This window comes from Apis florea, unplaced genomic scaffold (assembly GCF_048593485.1).
Source record: "Apis florea isolate Af1SG1 unplaced genomic scaffold, ASM4859348v1 contig_1653_pilon, whole genome shotgun sequence".
Lineage (NCBI taxonomy): Eukaryota > Metazoa > Arthropoda > Insecta > Hymenoptera > Apidae > Apis > Apis florea.
In genome coordinates, this window is record NW_028256433.1 from 308,710 (window position 1) to 329,332 (window position 20,623).

Consider the following 20,623-nt stretch of genomic DNA (forward strand, 5'->3'; position numbering starts at 1 on the left):
TTTGAATTTTTTTAATAATAAATTTTTTATGCAAATTTTAAGATATATTCTTATGGATAACACTTACACAGATTATGTATAATAAGAAACTACGATATTTTTTCTTTTTTTTTTTTTTTTTTTTTTTATTATTTTGGCAAGAAAAAGAAAGAGAAAAATACAATATAATTCTATAAATATAATATATATATATTATTATAAAATAAATTCTATAAAATTCAATAAAATTCTATAATTCTATAAAATAAAAATAATGTTCAGACGAATGAACACAGCTGTCCAGATGAATATCTGCTGTCCAGACATGGACAAATTTTTATGATGATACTGAAGGGACAATGCAGTTTGTCAGACGACGATTTCTGTAAACGTCAACACCCAAGAGGGAAAACATCGTTTTCGGCATTTACGGAACGACTTAGAAAACAATGAATTTATAAGCATTCTAGCCCGTTAGAGTCATTATAGAGAACTTTCCTTGGGCCGGGGTACAGCTCAACCAAGTATATCAAGCTTGGGGGAAAACCCTTATATACGGAGACAAGAACCTCAAGGCAGTCATTCAGGACTCACCAACCAGTTACAAGTCTAACAAGCACGCAGTGACTCGTATATTCCTCTTACCACGGAGAAGAAACTCAAGAACTATTCAACGTGATACTGTCAAGAAATCGTTTATTTTATACTTGTGATAGTATTAACTTATAACATTGAACTATTTTATACTTGTGATAGTATTAAGAACTCGTACCTTTGTACTGTGATACGGTGAACCATCACATATACACGTTTAACATTTACGTTTAAAAATAAATCGAACACACTGAACTTTGTAATAATTTACTTATTACTAAATCTCATAGCTCTAAGAACGACTTTGAACATAATGGTCCTTCGAACCGGATACTAATCGGAAATTCACAACCTGTGAAGTGAAAATTTGCATCGTCGTGCTGTTAGTGCAACACAGGAAATCGAAAGGTAATTCTATTGTAATCAAGTACATCACGCTGTTTGAACGCAACATACAAGACACATATCAGTGACATCATCTTAATCCTACGTAAGTTTCCTTTACTGAAACACCATGCAATACACTGAAACCTCTCATCAGAGAACGCGCCTCACACAAGCCCGCATTAACTCGTTTTAAATCATATCTAGAAACCTATGATCGAACCATGGCTATCTCCTCGTTTAAGGTTCGACTAAACAAAATCATTCCAATTTTTGAAGCCTTTAACGCAGTTCAAACAACAATTGAAGAACATGTATTAAACACTGAATTCGAAGCAGCTCATGCCGCAGTACAAACTGAATTAGAATAGATGTATTGCGATACCGTGGGTGCTGCTGAGGAGCTTCTAACCCAATTACAAGGAGCTCATACTACTCCACCTGCTCTTACATTGACATTTACAAATAATAGTTCTGACTCACATTGTAGAATAAAGTTACCAATAATAAAATTACAAACCTTCGACGGGAACTACAACTATTGGATAAGATTTAGAGACACTTTCGAGTCACTAATATATAACAATGACGCATTATCAAATATTGAAAGGTTTCATTATTTGAAGTCATGTCTTAAAGGCGATGCAGCGATAGTCATAGAAACCCTTGGCATCTCTGAACACAACTCCACAGTTGCTTGGACGGCAAAAAAACGGATTTGAGGACAAAAGACTCCTGAAACAAAGTCGCATTGGAACTCTATGCGAAACTCCTGCATTAAACAAAAAATCATTTTCTGGACTAAGAAGGCTATTAGACAACACAAATAGCAATCTCTTGGCATTACAAGTCTTAGGAGAGAACGTGAACAATTGAGGCCTCTTCATGGTTTATTTATTGTCGGCCAAACTGGATGACAGATGACAAAAAAGAAATGGAAGAAAGCACAATTAGTCATAATTAGAAACATTACATTATCACACTTCATCAACTTTTTGGAAAGACAGTGTTCTTATTTGGAAAGGACGACCATAGAGAAACCACTACCGCAATCCTCTAAGCCACAGATTGTAAACAAGAGTGTTCGAACTCGGATGGGACAGATCACATACACTGCAGCTCCACAAACTCTTTGCTCTTTGTGCAATAACTCACACAATTTTTACAACTGTGTTGAATTTAAAAAATTATCTGCCAACGCATGTACCACCTACGTACAACAAATTGGCGTATGTTTCAATTGCCTAATACTAGGCACAGAAACAAGGATTGCACACGCAGTTGTTGCAAAATTTGCGGCAACAAACACAACATCCTTTTGCATGTTGATCACAACAAACGTACTAAAATACAAGGCAATCTTGCAACTTTACCTTGAACAACAACAAACGAGATTCAACAACAAAGGATCCAGTCCAATCATATTTCTTGCAATCACCAATAGAAAGAGTGATTTTATCCACAGCAATAGTAATTATAAAGGATCAATATGGACAAAAACACGAGTGCAGAGCATAATCAGACATTCGCGTTGTGGGGATTGGGGGCTCCATACGCGATGCACAATTCAGCACACGCTTTCAAATATCATCGAAATATAATGGTTTCTGTCGTACCATCTCGTGTCTTGTTCTACTAACCATAACCGGAAACATTTCAAGAACATCCTTCCCATTAGACAAACATTCCATATCTTGTGGATTAAAACTTTCAGATCCGCATTTTAATAAATCTGACAAAATAGATATAATAATTGGCGCAGTTATTCTTCAATGCATCGGTAGACATTCATTGGGTCCAAACAATCCCATCTTACAAAAAAGTCAATTGGGATGGATTGTTGCCGGCAGACTCAACAACCCATGGAACAGTACGCAACAACGCTTACAATCATTCTGAAATTCGTTATTAGTGACGAATGAACAGCTTCATAAGCAGATGGAGCGATTTTGGGACATGGAAAATAACATATCAACCAAATCAATCTCATCAGTAATTGATCCAATTGAAGAACACTTCTTACAAAACACTGTCCGGCACAGCGACGGACGCTTCATTGTAAGGATTCCGTTCTAGGAAACAATACACAATCTGGGGGATTCCCAAGAACAAGCACGGAAAAAATTCTTATCACTCGAACAAAAACTCGATAAATATCCAGAACTGAAACAACAATACACAGAATTTATAATAGAAAACATTATGATAAAACATTGGGATATATGCGCCAAATCAACAATCCTGAATTCACATTAACATATTTTTTACAACACATCATGCAGTGTTTAAGCAATCAAGCATCACCTCTAAACTACATGTAGTATTTGACGGTTCAGCTAGAACCACATTATGTTAGCTCGAAGTCGTCCTTAGAGTTATGAGATTTAGTAATAAGTAAATTATTACAAAATTCAGTGTGTCCGATTTATTTTTAAACGTAAATTCTCTTTATATGTGAGTATCGTATTTTAGAGTACAAAGGTACGAGTTTTTAATACTATCACAAATACAAAATACAAGTTCAATGAATTCACGAATTCTTGACAGTATGGTGAGAGAAATGTACGAATAGTTTTTGAGTTCCTTCTCCGTGGTGAGAGGAATGTACGGGTCACTGCGTGCTTGTTAGACTTGTAACTGGTTGCTGAGTTCTGAATGACTGCCTTGTGCGTCATTGACGACTTGAGGTTCTCATTTCCGTATATAAGGGTTTTCCCTCGAGCTTGATATATCTGGTTGTACCAAGGAAAGTTCTCTAATGGGCTAAGATGCTTATAAATCCATTGTTTTCTAAGTCATTCCGTAAATGCACAATGTTTTCCCTCTTGGGTGTTGATGTTTATTAGGGCTTGCTAATTATATATATAATATTATATATAATATATATAAAATATTAGGGCGGTGTCTCATATTGTCCATATTGAAAATGAAAGTAAGATATAAGTGAAAATTTCTGCATTGACAAAGCAATTTACAGAAATCGTCGTCTGACAAACTGCATTGTGCCTTCAGTATCATCATAAACATTTGTCCATGTCTGGACAGCAGATGTTCATCTGAACAACTGTGTTCATTTGTCTGTACATGCCGCCCACCTTGAACACTTTGTGTTCAAGATAACTTGAAAACCTAATAGTATGTGTTCAGTTAATTCGTGAATACATTGTATATATAGCGACCCATAATTCTAAATTAATTCTGGATTTGAGTGGATGCGGCATATTCGTTCGTGGGTAAGATGTATATCTTAGTCATTAGTCTCTTTATTATCCCTTCGATTGTTCTGATTGTTGCTACCCTGGCAACATTGTCTTCTCCAGGATGGAATTCCAGGATTCGTCCTAGACGCTATTTCAGTGGTGGAAGATTGTCGTCCTTGATAACTGCCATTGTACCCAGTCCGAATTTGTTGGATGAGACTGACCGCCATTTGTTGCGTTGTTGTAAAACGCTAAACGCTCCTTTGAATGATCTGGAATCTGGTTAGTCTGTTGATTGGCACATCTTGTAAATAAAGTTCAAGAACGGAAAGTGAATCGCTGATTAAAAAATGACCAAGTGTCAAAGGAGTTAAGTCATCGGGATCTGATGACAGAGGACTTAAGGGGCGGGAGTTAAGAACTGCTTCAATTTACTTCGACCAGAATGGTGTATAGTTCTTCGTATGTGAGTACTGAATTCCCGATTATTCGTTTCAGATGAATTTTGGCTGACTTTATGGAGCTCTCCCATAAACCTCCGAAGTGAGGTGCATGAGGAGGGATGGTGTGCCACTGAATCTCCTTATTTAAAAAAAATTGTACTATTTCTGAATTCCTGTCTTTGTTTGAAATGAGTTTGAGTAGTTTATTTCGTCAACTTCGATGAAGTTAATTCCATTATCCGGGTATATGTTGTGACATAGTCCTCGACGTGCGATGAACCGTTTTAAACAGTTCAGAAATGTATTTGTAGAAAGATCGATGGTCAGTTCAATATGAACTGTCTTTGTCGCGAAGCATACAAATAAACAGATGTATAGAGACCTTTGTATTGGCCTTTGTGCGAGTTCTGTCCTTAACTAAATATGGTCTTGCATAATCCACCCCGCTGGTAGCAAAAGAACGTGAAGGTATGAGCTGAGCTGCAGATAAATTGCCCATTATTTGTGTTATTGGTCTAGGATTGACTCGAAAGCATTTTAAGCATTTCCGGACGATATCCTTCACTGCCCTTCTAGCAGATAGTATCCAGAATTGTTTGCGTAGTGAAAAAACGACGGTCTTATGACCAGCATGTAGTAACCGTAAATGTTCATGAATAATGAGCAATTTAGTTAACTTGTGGTTAGAGTGAAGGATGATTGGGTGTTTGTTTTCAAATTTAATTGGGGCATTCTTCAATCTGCCCATCCTGAGAAGCCCACAAGCATCTAGGAATGGGTTTAACGACTATAATGCATTGTTCTGAGGAATTTCTATATTCTTTGCTAAATTCTGAATTTCTGTTGTGTTTGTTGTGATAATCTAATGAGTGCATTCTGTGCATGTATGAGTTCACATGTGGAGAATAGATGCAGAAGATATAGAATCATTCGCGGGCAATCTTTTTCCTTATGCAATCTTCTTCGTAAGTTTTTGATGAACGAAGACAATAAGCAGTCACATTAAGTAATTGACTGTAAGATGAGTATTTTGAAAAAAGTTCCATTTCCTTGATTTCGATTGCCGGAAAGGTGTGAATACATTTCCTTTCTTCTGGTGGATTTTCAATCTGAAGATTTGTTTGTGGCTATTGTATGTAATCTTGCAGCAGCCACTCTAGGCCATTCCACCACAGAGTTGCTGGGTGTAGTTCTGATGGGAGAAGCCCTCTAGAAATCATGTTGGCCGGGTTCTGATTTGTTGCAACAAATAAGTTTGTATAAATAATAAAATTCATTTTATTATTTACCTATAAATTGATGTTTCAATTTCTTGATAATTCTTAATTTTATTCATCTTTGATATTGAAAAATTTGAAATATATAGTTTTTATTATTAATTATTTTATTTAAAATAAGATAAAATGTATCGAATTGATATATTCATTTAATTTATGATTACATATTAAATATATTTATTCTTAACATTCTAAAAAATAAAAAGTGAAATAAAAATACATCATTTTTAATATATCATTTATAATATGATTCAATTGTAAAAGAAATAAACAAAAAAATTGTTTTAAGTTATAAATTTTAAGTAATTTTAAATTAAATTTTATTAAAATGTTGAAAGTTTCTCCAAACGATATATTGACAGTAAAAATATATATATGTATATTAATAAAGAAATGACGATTTATACATTTTAAATTAATAACATCATATGTTATGAAATCAAATATCTAACATATTGTTGAAGCCGCAAGCTGGTACGATTTCGAATATTGCACAAATAGGATGCCTAATCTATTATTACTGCTCGAAGGATCATTTCTACTACTGTAGAAATTTTATCTTATGAGCTCTGAGTGAACGAATGGTGATACTTTAACTCTTTGCGGCTAACTGTGCTTTAATAAACTGTATCGTCGCCGAGATCTATCTGTCTGTCTTCTCTAATTTGACTAGTGTCTTCTATGACGGATCTTGACTCCACAGTGTCTTCTCTGGCAGCTCTATTTCGACTACTGTCTTCTCTGCCAGTTCTATTTGACCAGTGTCTTCTTTCACGGCTCTGGTTCGACTAATGTCTTCTTCGATGGACCTAATTGGACGTCTGGGTTCGACTACTATGTTCGACTACTATGTTCGACTACTTAAATCGACTACTGTCTTCTTTGACGACTATAATTCGACTACTACGCCTACTATGTTCTACGCCGGCTCTTGTTGAACATCTGGGTTCGACTACTCAGTGTTCGACTACCCAAATCGACTATTATCTTCCTCGACGACTCTATTTCGACTACTATGTTCTACGCCGGCTCTCATTGGACGTCTCGGGTTCGATTACTCAATGTTCTACCGCGAGTCTCGGTTTTTCCTTTTATTCTTGCATTTCGTGAAAATGTACACAGAGAGAGATTAGAGGAACCAATCATTACGTCGAAGGACGGTTTCAAGGGATGGGTCCTCGCGCTATAGTGCATGGGAGTCAGGATCTTTGCTTTCATCTTTATAGTGGTCCATCATAGCACGCAAATGCAGCTCGTAAAGTGGTCGCTGCTATGGTCTCTGTTCAAACTAAGATCTGGAAACCATTACGAAACCCATGCTTACTCATAAATTACTGTAAAACTATTTGGCAGGGATTCTGAACGAACTGTTGACAGTAAAACACAATCCGACTATTTCACGAGCCCGGGTCTTAACACATATAGATTTAGAGCTAATAATGTATACGATTTTTGAAATATTTCTTATATATATATAATGTAAAAAAAATTATATTTTAAATAAAAATTAATCTATTGAACTAGAAATTGCAATATTTATGATAGTCAAAAAATCCTTTTTTCTCTAAAATAAACCAATCATTTTTACTTTTTTAAATATATTTTTGATTTCAACATGTAATGTCAAAATATAATCTATAACATTATAACTTTCAGATAACTTTGTCAAAATTAAATTGAATTTATAGAAATATTAACAGTGAAATTTGATTTAATGGATAAATTAAATGTTTACAAAATTTATAGAAATAAGTAAGTATAAAATATTTTTCAAATATTTTTTATTCCATAAAAAAACAATCCCTTAAATTTATTTACATAAAATTATAACTTGGATATTTTATATTATAATAATAAATATTCAAATTATATGTCATTTTTTGAAATCACAAAATTTCTCTCTTTTCAATAAATTTTGAAAAATTGATGTAAATAATTTTCATGTATGTATTTCTATACAGACATAAATTATTTTATGTCTATAGATTTTTGAAATTTGCAGATTTCATAAATAATGGACTATAGGTATTTCTATAAAAAAAGTTTATAAGAAATGAAAAGACGATTCTGTTTTATAAATGCTAATAGATTGAAAATACACCAGTTATGTTCGATTCGACTGGATTGAATTTGCACTAACTTCTTTCAGACTTCCGACATTCAAATCAAAATGAAATATATTGGAAACCGATTTAATTTTTCAATATTATATAAATAATGAACTGAGTGCATTTCCACAATGCGATCCAATTTTCTTCGTAGCAGTGGCAGATTTTCTTCCTTTACTACTACCATTGTGCTCACTCCAAAGGTCTCAGATCCATATTTTTCCAGATCATATTTGATTTGTTGTTGAACTTGATGCAGATAATTGCATTGCCATTATCTCCAAAACTGTTGGTGCATCGTCTGCTGAAATCGAGCGATTCATCTTGACGTCAGTGACGTCAGGATAAGTTAAGTCAGTTATTAAACTTCCAATTAAAAAGTGTCCAGGAGTTAATAGATTAAAATCCTTGGAATCGAATGAAATGGGATGTAATGATCAAGAATTCATACAAGCCTCTTCAAGTCATGATGTACAATTTTTCAAAGTGAAACGCGTTTCTCTTATTGTACACAGTATGTATCGTTTAACGACATCGATTCCAATGTGAAAGAAATTTACTCAGTTTAAAAAAGAACCTGTTGTAAGGTTCATGGTTAATTCTAAATGAACTGTCTTTGTAGCTAGATAAACAATAATACGCATAAAGAGGCTTTTATCGTGACTTTATTCTGTGTCCATTCCTTGATGAGAAACGGTCTGGCTAATCCACACTCGTATTGTAAAAAAATGCTTGAACTCTGACTCTAATTGCAGGTAACTGATATCTCTGGGTTCTGCCCTGTTGCACTGTATGCATTTATGCAGCACGCTTCATATAATGCTCCTAACTGCAAGTGGCCAATATCAGATATGGATTGATGACAGGACAGACTCGCACAATGAGTTTAATAATGAACTCTCTCTTTGATAATATAATAGGATGTCGCTGATTATACGGCACATCTATTCGGCCAAGCCTTCTGTCCATCCAGAAAAGTCCCCAATTGTTAAGAAAGGGATTTAACTACCGCAATGTGCTATACCGTGCTAATTTTCTATTTACACTTATTTCCGCGTTCTCCTATATAAATGTGCTTGATTGTACCATCTTAAGATAGCGTTCTCTATAAGATCCAATTCGGACTACTGAGAGTCTAACTTGGTTGATTTTTCGATATTGCAAAGGTTTGTGAAGGTTATCGATCAGAAAGTTGGACACAAACCGCTTGATAGATAATGTTAGCTCCAACTCGTTCGTGGAGCTACGGAAAATAGTAATAAATAATTATTACAAAGTTTGGTTAGTAAGTTTGGTTTATTAAGCAGTCAAAGTCTTTATATCAATGAAGGTCCACACTATCACAGATGTTCTAAGTTTAAAGAGTTCGCGAGTTCTTGGTAGTTCTTGAGTTCCCAAGATTCTGAAGGTGCTGAGAGTTTTTGAGGTTCTTGCTCGGTTTATAAGGATTCTCCTCAAGCCTGGTACCCTTTGAGGTCCCTATCATGTTCTGGTTATGAGCCTATGAGTCTTCACATAGGTGTCCAATAACGGTAGACTAATTGAGCGGTCCAAGAAAAGCTCTCTATTCGAGGGGTCACACCGCTCATAAATCCAAGAAATTGTTCCGCATATGTTTACAATGTTTTCCTTCATTGTAGGTTGATGCTAATTGTCGTCTTCGGTATTAAGACCATATTGACAATCCAGATATGAAAGTTTCTAAATGTGCAAGGCATTTATAGAAACTTTCACTCATTAACTGCATTGCTCTTGCAGCATCATCGTAAGCTATTTATGGTGCTTGTCTGAGCACCATTTGTCCGTAGTCTAAACATGCCGCCCGCCTTGAACGCGTTGCTTTCAATCACATATACAAATCGATAGTTCCTTAATAAGTGCGATGTTAATTCATAAAATGCATTGTAAGTCACATGATTCTAAAACTAAAATTTACAAATAGATTGATCATCTTAACAAATATTGTGAATCTATTGAGTTAGCTCTTAATGTTTTCTTGTTTGTGCATCCTGGAATGAAGTGGATGTAGCATCTTCGTCCGTAGGTAAAATGCAGACCTTAGTCATTGGTCTCTTTACTATTCCTTCAGCTGTTAGAATTATTACTACCCTAGAGATGTTGTTGTTTCCAGGGTGTAATTCCAGGATTCATCTTAAGCGCAATTTCAGTGGTTGAAGATTATCGTTCTTGATAACCATCATAGTACTGGGTCCGAATTTGATGGGTACTCGCTCTGCCAATGTCTTCAAAAATGATGAACGCTCCTTTGAATGATCTAGTTAATCTGTTCATTGGTACATCTTGATCAAGTTCAAGAGGAGCGGAAAGTGAATCATCTACTAAAAAGTGACCAGGTGGAGGAATTAGGTCATCAAGATCAGATGATAAAGAGCGGGAATTAAGGACTGCCTCTATTCGTATCAAGATAGTATATAGTTTCTCATATGTCAGTATTGCATTTCCGATTACTCGCTTCAGATGAGTTTTGGCTGATGGAAGTCTCTCACAAACCTCCCAATTGAGGTGCACGAGGAGACACTGAATTTTCTTATTCAAAAAAAATTATAATATTTTTGAGTTTCTTTTCTAATTCGAAATGAGTTTTTTAAATTCGAGTAGTTCATTTCTTGCGCCAATAAAGTTGGTTTCGTTGTTCGAGTAGATGTCGTGACATAATCCTCGACGTGCAATAAATCTTTTTGAATAATTCAGAAATGCATTTGTAGGAAGATCGATGGATAGTTCAATATGAACTATCTTTGTTGTTGAAACATATGAACAAATGTACGCTTTAGTATTGACCTCAATACTTAAGAATTCTCTCCTTAATTAAGTACGGATCTGCATAGTCCACTCCACAGGTAACAAAGGGATAAGTCGGGCAGCAAGTAAATTGTCCATTATTTGTGTTGTTGGCCTGAGCTTTACACCTCAAATATTTCCGGATGGTACTCTTCACTACTCTTCTAGCAGACGGTATCCAGAACTGTTTGCGTAATGAGAAAACGATAGTCTGATAATCGGCATGTAATAACCATAAATGTTTGTGAATAATGAGTAATCTGGTTAACTTATGATCTCGATGGATGATAATCGGGTGTTTGTGATCGATTTGAGTGGGACATTGATTAATCTGCCGCCCATCCTAAGAAATCCGGAAGCATCTAAGAATGGGTTTAACGAATGCAGTGCATTGTCCCTTGGAATTTCTAGATTTTTCCTTAAGTTCTGAATTTCTATTTTGAAATGGGTTTGCTGTAATATTTTGATGAACACGTTCCGTGCATGCATGAATTCGTGAGTGGAGAGTAAATGAGACAGATATGTAGAATCAGTTGTGGACAGATTTTTTCTTTGCAATCTTCTTCGTAAATTTTTAGTGAACCGAACTTATTAACCGAACTTTGTAATAATTATTTATTATTACATTCCACCAACGGATTGGAGCTAACATTTCGATCCTTGCAGCCGGATTCTAACCGAAAATTCACAACGTGTGAAGTGTAACATTTGCATCGTCGTGCTGTTAGTGCAACACAAGAAGTTCAAAAACAACTCTAAGACTGCTATCGTTATTAAGTATATCACTCTGTCTGATATCTGCTAGAGACTCGACTTTCAAGTACATTTGCTATCTGCCGAATTGCAGATCAACGAATTCTGAACGCAACATACAAGACACATACCAGCTGGGTGACATCATCTTAATCCCTTTAATGAGTAAGTTCCCTTTACTGAAACACCATGGAATCCATACTGAAACCTCTCATCAGAGAACGCGCCTCACACAAGCCCGCATTAACTCGTTTTAAATCATATCTAGAAATCTATGATCGAACCACGGCTATCTCCTCGTTTAAGGTTCGACTAAACAAAATCATTCCAATTTTTGAAGCCTTTAACGCAGTTCAAACAACAATTGAAGAACATGTACTAAACACTGAATTCGAAGCAGCTCATGCCGCAGTACGAACTGAATTCGAACAGATGTATTGCGATATCGTGAGTGCTGCTGAGGAGCTTCTAGCCCAATTATAAGGAGCTCATAATACTCCACTTGCTCTACTTACATCGACATTTACAAATAATAGTTCTGACTCACATTGTAGAATAAAGTTACCAATAATAAAATTACAAACCTTCGACGGAAACTACAACTATTGGATAAGATTTAGAGACACTTTCGAGTCACTAATACATAACAATGACGCATTATCAAATATTGGAAGGTTTCATTATTTGAAATCATGTCTTAAAGGCGATGCAACGATAGTCATAGAAACCCTTGGCATCTCTGAACACAACTCCACAGTTGCTTGGACGGCACTAAAAAACGGATTTGAGGACAAAAGACTCCTGAAACAAAGTCACATGCGAACTCTATGCGAAACTCCTGCATTAAACAAAGAATCATTTTTTGGACTAAGAAGGCTATCAGACAACACAAATAGCAATCTCTTGGCATTACAAGCCTTAGGAGAGAACGTGGACAATTGAGACTTCTTCATGGTTTATTTATTGTCAGCCAAACTGGATCCAGTGACAAAAAAGAAATGGGAGAAAGCACAATCAGTCATAATTAGAAACATTACATTATCACACCTCACCAAGTTTTTGGAAAGACAGTGTTCTTATTTGGAAAGGACGACCATAGAGAAACCAATATCGCAATCTTCTAAGCCACAGATTGTAAATAAGAGTGTTTGAACTCGGATGGGACAGACGATCACATACACTGCTGTCCCACAAACCCCTTGCTCTTTGTGCAATAACTCACACAATTTTTACAACTGTGTGGAATTTAAAAAATTATCTGCCAACACACGTACCATCTACGCACAACAAATTGGCGTATGTTTCAATTGCCTAAGTACTGGGCACAGAAACAAGGATTGTACACGCAGTTGTTGCAAAATTTGCGGCAACAAACACAACATCCTTTTGCATGTTGATCACAACAAACGTACTAAAATACAAGACAATCTTGCAACAGTGACTTTACCTTCAACAACAACAAACGAGACAAAACCAAAGGATCCAGTCCAATCATATTTCTTACAATCACCAATAGAAAGAGTGATTTTATCTATAGCAGTAGTAATTATAAAGGATCAATATGGACAAAAACACGAGTGCAAAGCATTATTGGACTCAGGCTCTCAATCAAATTTTATAACCAATGCAATGGTAAGGAAACTTGGTTTATCTTGTACCGAATCAGACATTGGGGGTTCCATACGCGATGCACAATTCAGCACACGCTTTCAAATATCATCGAAATATAATGGTTTCTGTCGTACCATCTCGTGTCTTGTTCTACCAACCATAACCGGAAACATTCCAAGAACATCCTTCCCATTAGACAAACATTCCATACCTTGTGGATTAAAACTTGCAGATCCGTATTTTAATAAATCTGACAAAATAGATATAATAATTGGCGCAGTTATTCTTCAATGCATCGGTAGACATTCGTTGGGTCCAAACAATCCCATCTTACAAACAAGCCAATTGGGATGGATTGTTGCCGGCAGACTCAACATCCCATGGAATAGTACGCAACAACGCTTACAATCATTCTGAAATTCGTTATTAGTGACGAATGAACAGCTTCATAAGCAGATGGAGCGATTTTGGGACATGAAAAATAACATATCAACCAAATCAATCTCATCAGTAATTGATCCAATTTAAGAACACTTCCTACAAAACACTGTCCGGCACAGCGACGGACGCTTCATTGTAAGAATTCCGTTCAAGGAAACAATATACAATCTAGGAGATTCCCATAAACAAGCACGGAAAAGATTCTTATCACTCGAACAAAAATTCGATAAATATCCAGAACTGAAACAACAATACACAGAATTTATAATAGAAAACATTATGATAAAACATTGGGATATATGCGCCAAATCAACAATCCTGAATCCACCACATTAACGTACTTTTTACCACATCATGAAATGTTTAAGCAATCAAGCATCACCTCTAAATTACGTGTAGTATTTGACGGTTCATTTAAAACCACATCAGATGTATCCATCAACGATGTTCAATATGTCGGACCAACTGTACAACAGGACTTATTATTTTAGTAATAATAAGATTTCGCAAACATAAATATGTTCTATCTGATATCGAAAAAATGTACCGACAAATACTTGTTAACGAAGAGGACCGCCGTTTTCAACATATATTTTGCAGATCACATAAAACAAAATCACTAAAGATTTACGAATTGAACACCGTGACTTATGGGACTGCATCAGCACTTTTTTTAGCGATTCGAGCCCTGCGACAATTGGGCAAAATTCACAGCGACAGCTTCCCTTACAGCCGCCAAGTCATTATTCGGAACTTCTATGTCGATGATTTGCCAACAGAAACAAATTTTCTAGCACGTACACAAAATCTTATACACTGCAGGTTTCATACTTCGAAAATGAACCACCAATAACACCAAATTGTTGAATTATGGCGGAAAATCAGAAGACATCGAAATCAAATCGTAAAAGGAAGCGAAAACACTAAGATTCTTTTGGGATGCGCATCAAGACCAATTATCCTTCAATAAACTTCACGTAACGAAACGCACCATCCTCCCCGACATATCACAGATATTCGATCCATTAGTTCAATTGAGACTAGTTATTCTACACGCTAAATTGTTATTCCAACAATTGTGTGAGTTAAAAATTTCCTAAGATGAATCTCTTCCTCGGGATATTCATGCTTCATGGACAAATTTCCGGATTGAATTAGATTTAATTAATAAGATTGCAATCCTCAGACTAGCCACAATCACTCACAAGATAATCAAATTACATGAATTTTGTGATGCCTCGGGATGGGCTTGCATCTACCTACCTTGCTGATGATAATGAACAATGGCATGCAATTGCAAATCAAGAGTGGCACATTAAACAAAACTACCCTACTGCGCTTGGAACTCTACGATGCTTTGCTACTTGCACAATTTATAATGGCCACAAATAAATTTCTACATCGAAGATCTATCGAAGGAAAGACAATGCACTTACACCTTTCCGGTGGTCGAAGATAAGGAAATAAAACTTTTTTTCAAAATTTTCTTCTTATCGACTTCATGTAATTGCTTATTATTTTCGATTCATTAAAAATTTGCGAAGAAGATTGCAAAGGGAAAATATTCCCACGACTGATTCTATATATCTGCCTCATTTATTCTCCACTCATGCATGCACGAATTACTCTGATCAAAATATTACATACGTTTTAACTTCGAAAAGTCCGCCAGTTCTTGGTAATTCTTGTGTCGAAATAATTCTTGAGTTCCCAGGCTTCTGAAGGTGGTGAGAGTTCTTGAGGTTCTATGTAACTCTGAAGTCCTTGAGATCCTCACCCGCTTTATAAAGGTTCTCCCCAAGCCTGATAGTCTTTGAGGTTTCCGCCATGTTCTGATTATGAGCCTATGAGTCTTCAATGAACATAGATGTCCAATAAAGGTGCAAATTAACTCCCCGATTGAACGGTATCCCGGTCCAAGAAAAGTTCTCTATGATGAATTCAGGGGCTACGCCGCTCATAAATCCTTTGTTTTTCCAAGTAGTTGTTCCGCATATATTTACAATATTTTCCTTCATGCAGGATGATGCTAACTGCATGCTGGGACTGGCTATAAAGGTCGTCTTAGATATTAACCATATTGACAATCCAGGTATGAGTGAAAGTTTCTAAATATGCAAGGGAATTTACAGAAACTTTCACTTATAAATTGTGCCTAGCATTATTCTAAGCTATTTGTGCTTGGCTGGACACCATCTGTCCGTAGTCTAAATAAATAATATGCGATGACTCGTATTAAACGTTTATAATTCAAATACTTACGAAAAGCCACGAATTCTGGATCGCGTTGTGTCCTTACAGTCATAAAAATTGGGGCTAATTCCACTGATAATGATTGCAGGGCGCCATTCATTGCGGTCCCGTAATAACCAGTAGAGACCATTCCACCAAAGACACGCGTCTCGTAAGGAAGATGGACGCATTCCTCGCGATAGGAGATCAGCAAGATTTTCTTCGAACGGAACGTGGCGCTCTTCATCTTGAGAAACGGTTTGTATCTGCGATACAAATATATACGTGATTGGCAACGAATGTTTTCCAACGATTCAGGTAACCTTTAGTCCTCAATGAATCGGCTATCTTCGCGATATGTATAAGAGTATGATGTTTAGCCTGACATTGTCTATAGGAATCTCTGCTTTACGCCTTAACGCAAATCTATTAGATGTAATAGATTTAGATCTAAAATCAGGAAAGGATCTTCACAGGGAACTTTCCCGAACAAATGTTTGTTTACAATCTCACAAGCAGTAGGTGCTCGCGAACAAAAAATATAAAAAAATATAAAAATTATTTTAAAAATTTTATAAAAAATTTTATTAGTAAAATATTAATTTATTAATGAACTTAAGAAATTAAATACAAATTAAATTTCAGTTTGAAATTTGATGATATTTTATTTATAGCTGGCATATATTCTAAATAAATGTTTTAAATTTCATTATATTTTAATATTTTATTACATTTTTACATTTCATTACATTTTTATATTTCATTATATTTTTACACTTTATTATATTTTACGTTTTATAACGTTTTATATTTTATATTTTATTTACATTATTTCATTATATTTTTTATATATTATTTGACATTATTGTATTATATTTTTATATTTTATTTAAGTTATTTTCAATAAATTTTTACATTTCATTTCATTTACATTATTTCATTACATTTTTACATTTCATTTTATTTACATTATGTCATTACATTTTTTTTTTCTTTTTTGTTTCTATTCGTTTATTCTTTTTGATGATTTTTTCCTCTTCATCTCTTCATAGTTTCATCCTCTTATCACAAAAATAATCCTCCTGACGACGTAGCAAGTTTTTTCTCTAATACAAATAAAATATAATATAAAATATTAAAAATATATTTTTTAATATAAAAACGATATTACCTGATGTTTATAGATTAAATTTTCATGATATTTTTATTTTCTTTTCAATTTTTTTATCTTCTTTTTTCTATGTTCTCTTATCTTCTTCTCTTTTATGCTCTTTCTATCCTCTTTTTATGTCCTTTTTTTATTCTTTTGTTATAGCTTCTTTTGTCCTTTTTTAAGAAATAAATTTTATCAATTTATTTTCTAATAATTTTGTAAATAAAATATATTCATGACAGATAAAATACATGGCAATAATAAACCATAAAATATATGTTTTTCATCTTGTAGTATTTATTGCTTCGGTGATTGATGATGTACATTTTAAGGATTCTTCGATATATATTATGTTATTACTTGATATAGAGAATTTTAGCAGTCTTTTTTTTTTTTTTTTTTTTTTGCATAACAATAATAGATGTAGCGAATCATACATGGAGTTCCAAGTCTTGCCTAGTCTTTTCAAAGCCAATAATTTTTTCAATATATTTAACAGACTTTGACTTTCCTATCATCTTTTACAATGCGTTATATTTTCTCTATTATATTGTTCTCAATCTCCATTACATTATTATGTATTTGAAAAAGTGTTTCATTTCTTTAGATCATATCTGAAAATTTATCACACAAATTTAACATAGAATATATGAGCTGAATAACGAAGATGTCGTGGAAGAAGGAGATTATTCCTCCTTCTTTCTTTTTTTTTTCTTTCTCTGAAGATTTTTTTTCTTTTTCTAATTCTTCTTTTTCTTATTCTTCATTTTCTTCACTGATATGACTAGCATTTTATTCATTGATTTGCTGTTTAAAGTAAATAATCTGAACGTTTTCGAAAAATTAATTGCATCATCAGTAATAAATGCAACAATCTTTTGTGAATTTAAATAGAATTCTGAATGTATGTTTTACAATAACTCAGCCATTACATTGAAAGAATGCGTTCTTGTAAATAGACGATATACAAACGTTACGGATTTATGTTCGTAAATATATATAATATAAATAAATCCAGTACGTTTTTATACCGAAGAAGCTTCATTTTTCTCCTGACCAAATATCTGCAATTGTACAAATGTATTCTATGTTTTTAAAATTTTCTTTTATTATTGATTTTGCTTCAATGAACTTGATGTCCATTCTCCAATTTATAGAATGAACATCTTTTTTAATGAGATTTTTAAAATTTTGATTTTTCAATGGAAGCAATATCATAATTTCAATAATATATTCATATATTTCATGTTCCACTTGTTTTTTTAGAGACACACCAGGACTTTCCATGTCATGAGCCTTTCTTCTTCTTGATTTTATTTGAATTTCATATTCTTTAAATTATCTTAGATGAATTCGTTTTAAATGTGAATGGAAATTGAATATTGATATGATCTTTGATCTCTGCTCTCTTTTCGACATATTACATATTCCTACAATTAATTTTTCTCTTGATTTCTCTTGTGATCAATGGAAAAATATTTATCATTTTTATATCACTTTTATATTATTTTTTTAAATTAATATATTAGAGTCACACATTTTGATAAAATAAAAAAATAGTACACACACACATACACAAATCTATTTTAAACTAATTTATTTGCAATATAATATAAGCACTCTTTCTTAATAAATAAATTATTTACATTTTTTTTATATATTGGAAAAATTGGAAAACCTTTCAAATGGACAATCTTTCGTATGAGCAGATTGCAAACTAATCGTCGTGAAGCAAAATACGAATCCTTAAAAAAGCAGAAAACAAACAATAGACAAAGATAGGAAGAAAGAGAAACAAAATTGACATAAGAGAGGAAAGACAAACACGCGAGAACACTTAAAAACAGAAGATCATAACAAAAGAGGAAAAGATCATAAAAAGATAAAAATAAAGCGATTTACTAAATTCTAGACTCTAGATATAGAACGATGGTTAGAAATACAACTTTAGAATTGTACTAAAAATTCTTTTATGTTTTTTGATAGTAATTGACGAATAGCATTCAAAAATATCGGTAAATAATTATAAATCATTCTGTCAAATGTATTTTCATTATTTTTTTTTTTCAGATAGATACATGATAAATTTCATTAAATTAGAAAAAAATTTTACTGAAAAATTTTACTGAAAGATATTTAAATCATTATATTCAAATTTGTTTAAAAAAAATGTAAAATTTACATTTATATATAAATTTAATTTATATATACATATATAATTATCTAATTATCGCGAAAAGTATCATTGACATGGAATGAAATAAAATAAAAACCAAAAAATAAATACCATAAAATATTTAGATCCAATATGAATATCATATTTTCTTAAAAAGTTTTAGTTTTTAACTTTGAATTTCAATTTTACATTGAAATAAGATTTGAAAATAAGAATTTATAATACATTTTCATAAAAAAATTAATTTTTCAATATAAAAAAAACTTTAAATCTTTCAGATTAGAACAGAAAAAAAGCAATTTTTACTATCCAATAAATATATTTTTGGAATTATTATAAATTATTAAATATTTTTTATTTTTATTCTCAATTTTAAAATTTGTTTAGTCTTTTTTCTTGCATTATTAGAAAAGGCAACATTTAACTTTAATATAAAATCTTAACTTTAATATAGCACCACATTTGAGAAACCTAACTGATTGCTTGGCCACACTATGTCTATGATATATATATATATATATAATCATTGGTATATCATTAATCTTGTAATAATTTTTAAAGAAATACATTATTATTCATAAATTAGAACATTTTTGTATTTTGAATCCAATAATAATATTGATCGTTTTTTTTTTTGAATCATGAATCATGCAGATAACGTCAACACAACAAATTCAAATTTGTTCACCAATGTTGAAATTGCTTCTGAATAGCAAACTAAGGATCATTACAAGTTTATAGATAAAAATTGAGGAATATATAATATTTATTTTTTATTGATAAAGTTTTTATAATTGTTCATTATTCATGACAATAATATAAAATAATTTTATAGTATTTAATAAATTCTGAAAAAAATAGATATAATTGCAAAAATAATAAAAAACAAATATATTAATTTATGAATCAATACATCTTTTGAAATATGTTGTTTTTAGTCTTTATAGTTATTCGTTAAATTCCTGTTACAACTGTCAATCTTATGTTTTTATCATTCTTGATATAATTTTTTTTTTTTGTTAGAATTCTTTTTTTTTTTTTTTTACTTACTGATGTAACTAATTTTATGATTTATGAAAAATTTTTAATTTTTTTTAACTATTATCTTCACATTATTTAATGTCTTTTAAACTTAAACATGTATAGTAATTTATAATTTCTTCAATTATGTGTCATAAAAATATAAATTTACATAAATTGTATATCCACAATTTAGACATAAATTTGAAATTAATATTAAATTAAAGAAACGACATATACCACATCATAGAAATTTAATGAGATACCATTACATTTTTTGCAAATATCTCAATTAATCTATAAAGAAAAGTTATTCAAAATAACGTTCTTCGATGACACATGTCAAAAAAAAAAAAAAAAATCAAAATCGCAATTATTGGTTAGAAAAAAAAATTGATTTTAAGTATATATCACATAAAAATCTAATTTTATTACTTTTTAATATTACTT

General features: G+C 32.7%; 1 protein-coding gene across 1 annotated transcript; it reads left to right on the forward strand.

The window, feature by feature from the left end:
* The first annotated feature begins 11,729 nt into the window (after positions 1 to 11,729).
* Positions 11,730 to 12,482, forward strand: LOC147658761 (uncharacterized). The gene is made up of 2 exons (XM_086908275.1): positions 11,730 to 11,974; positions 12,095 to 12,482. The coding sequence occupies exons 1-2, from the start codon at positions 11,730 to 11,732 to the stop codon at positions 12,480 to 12,482; spliced, it is 633 nt and encodes a 210-aa protein (XP_086764401.1).
* The last annotated feature ends 8,141 nt before the right edge of the window (positions 12,483 to 20,623 follow it).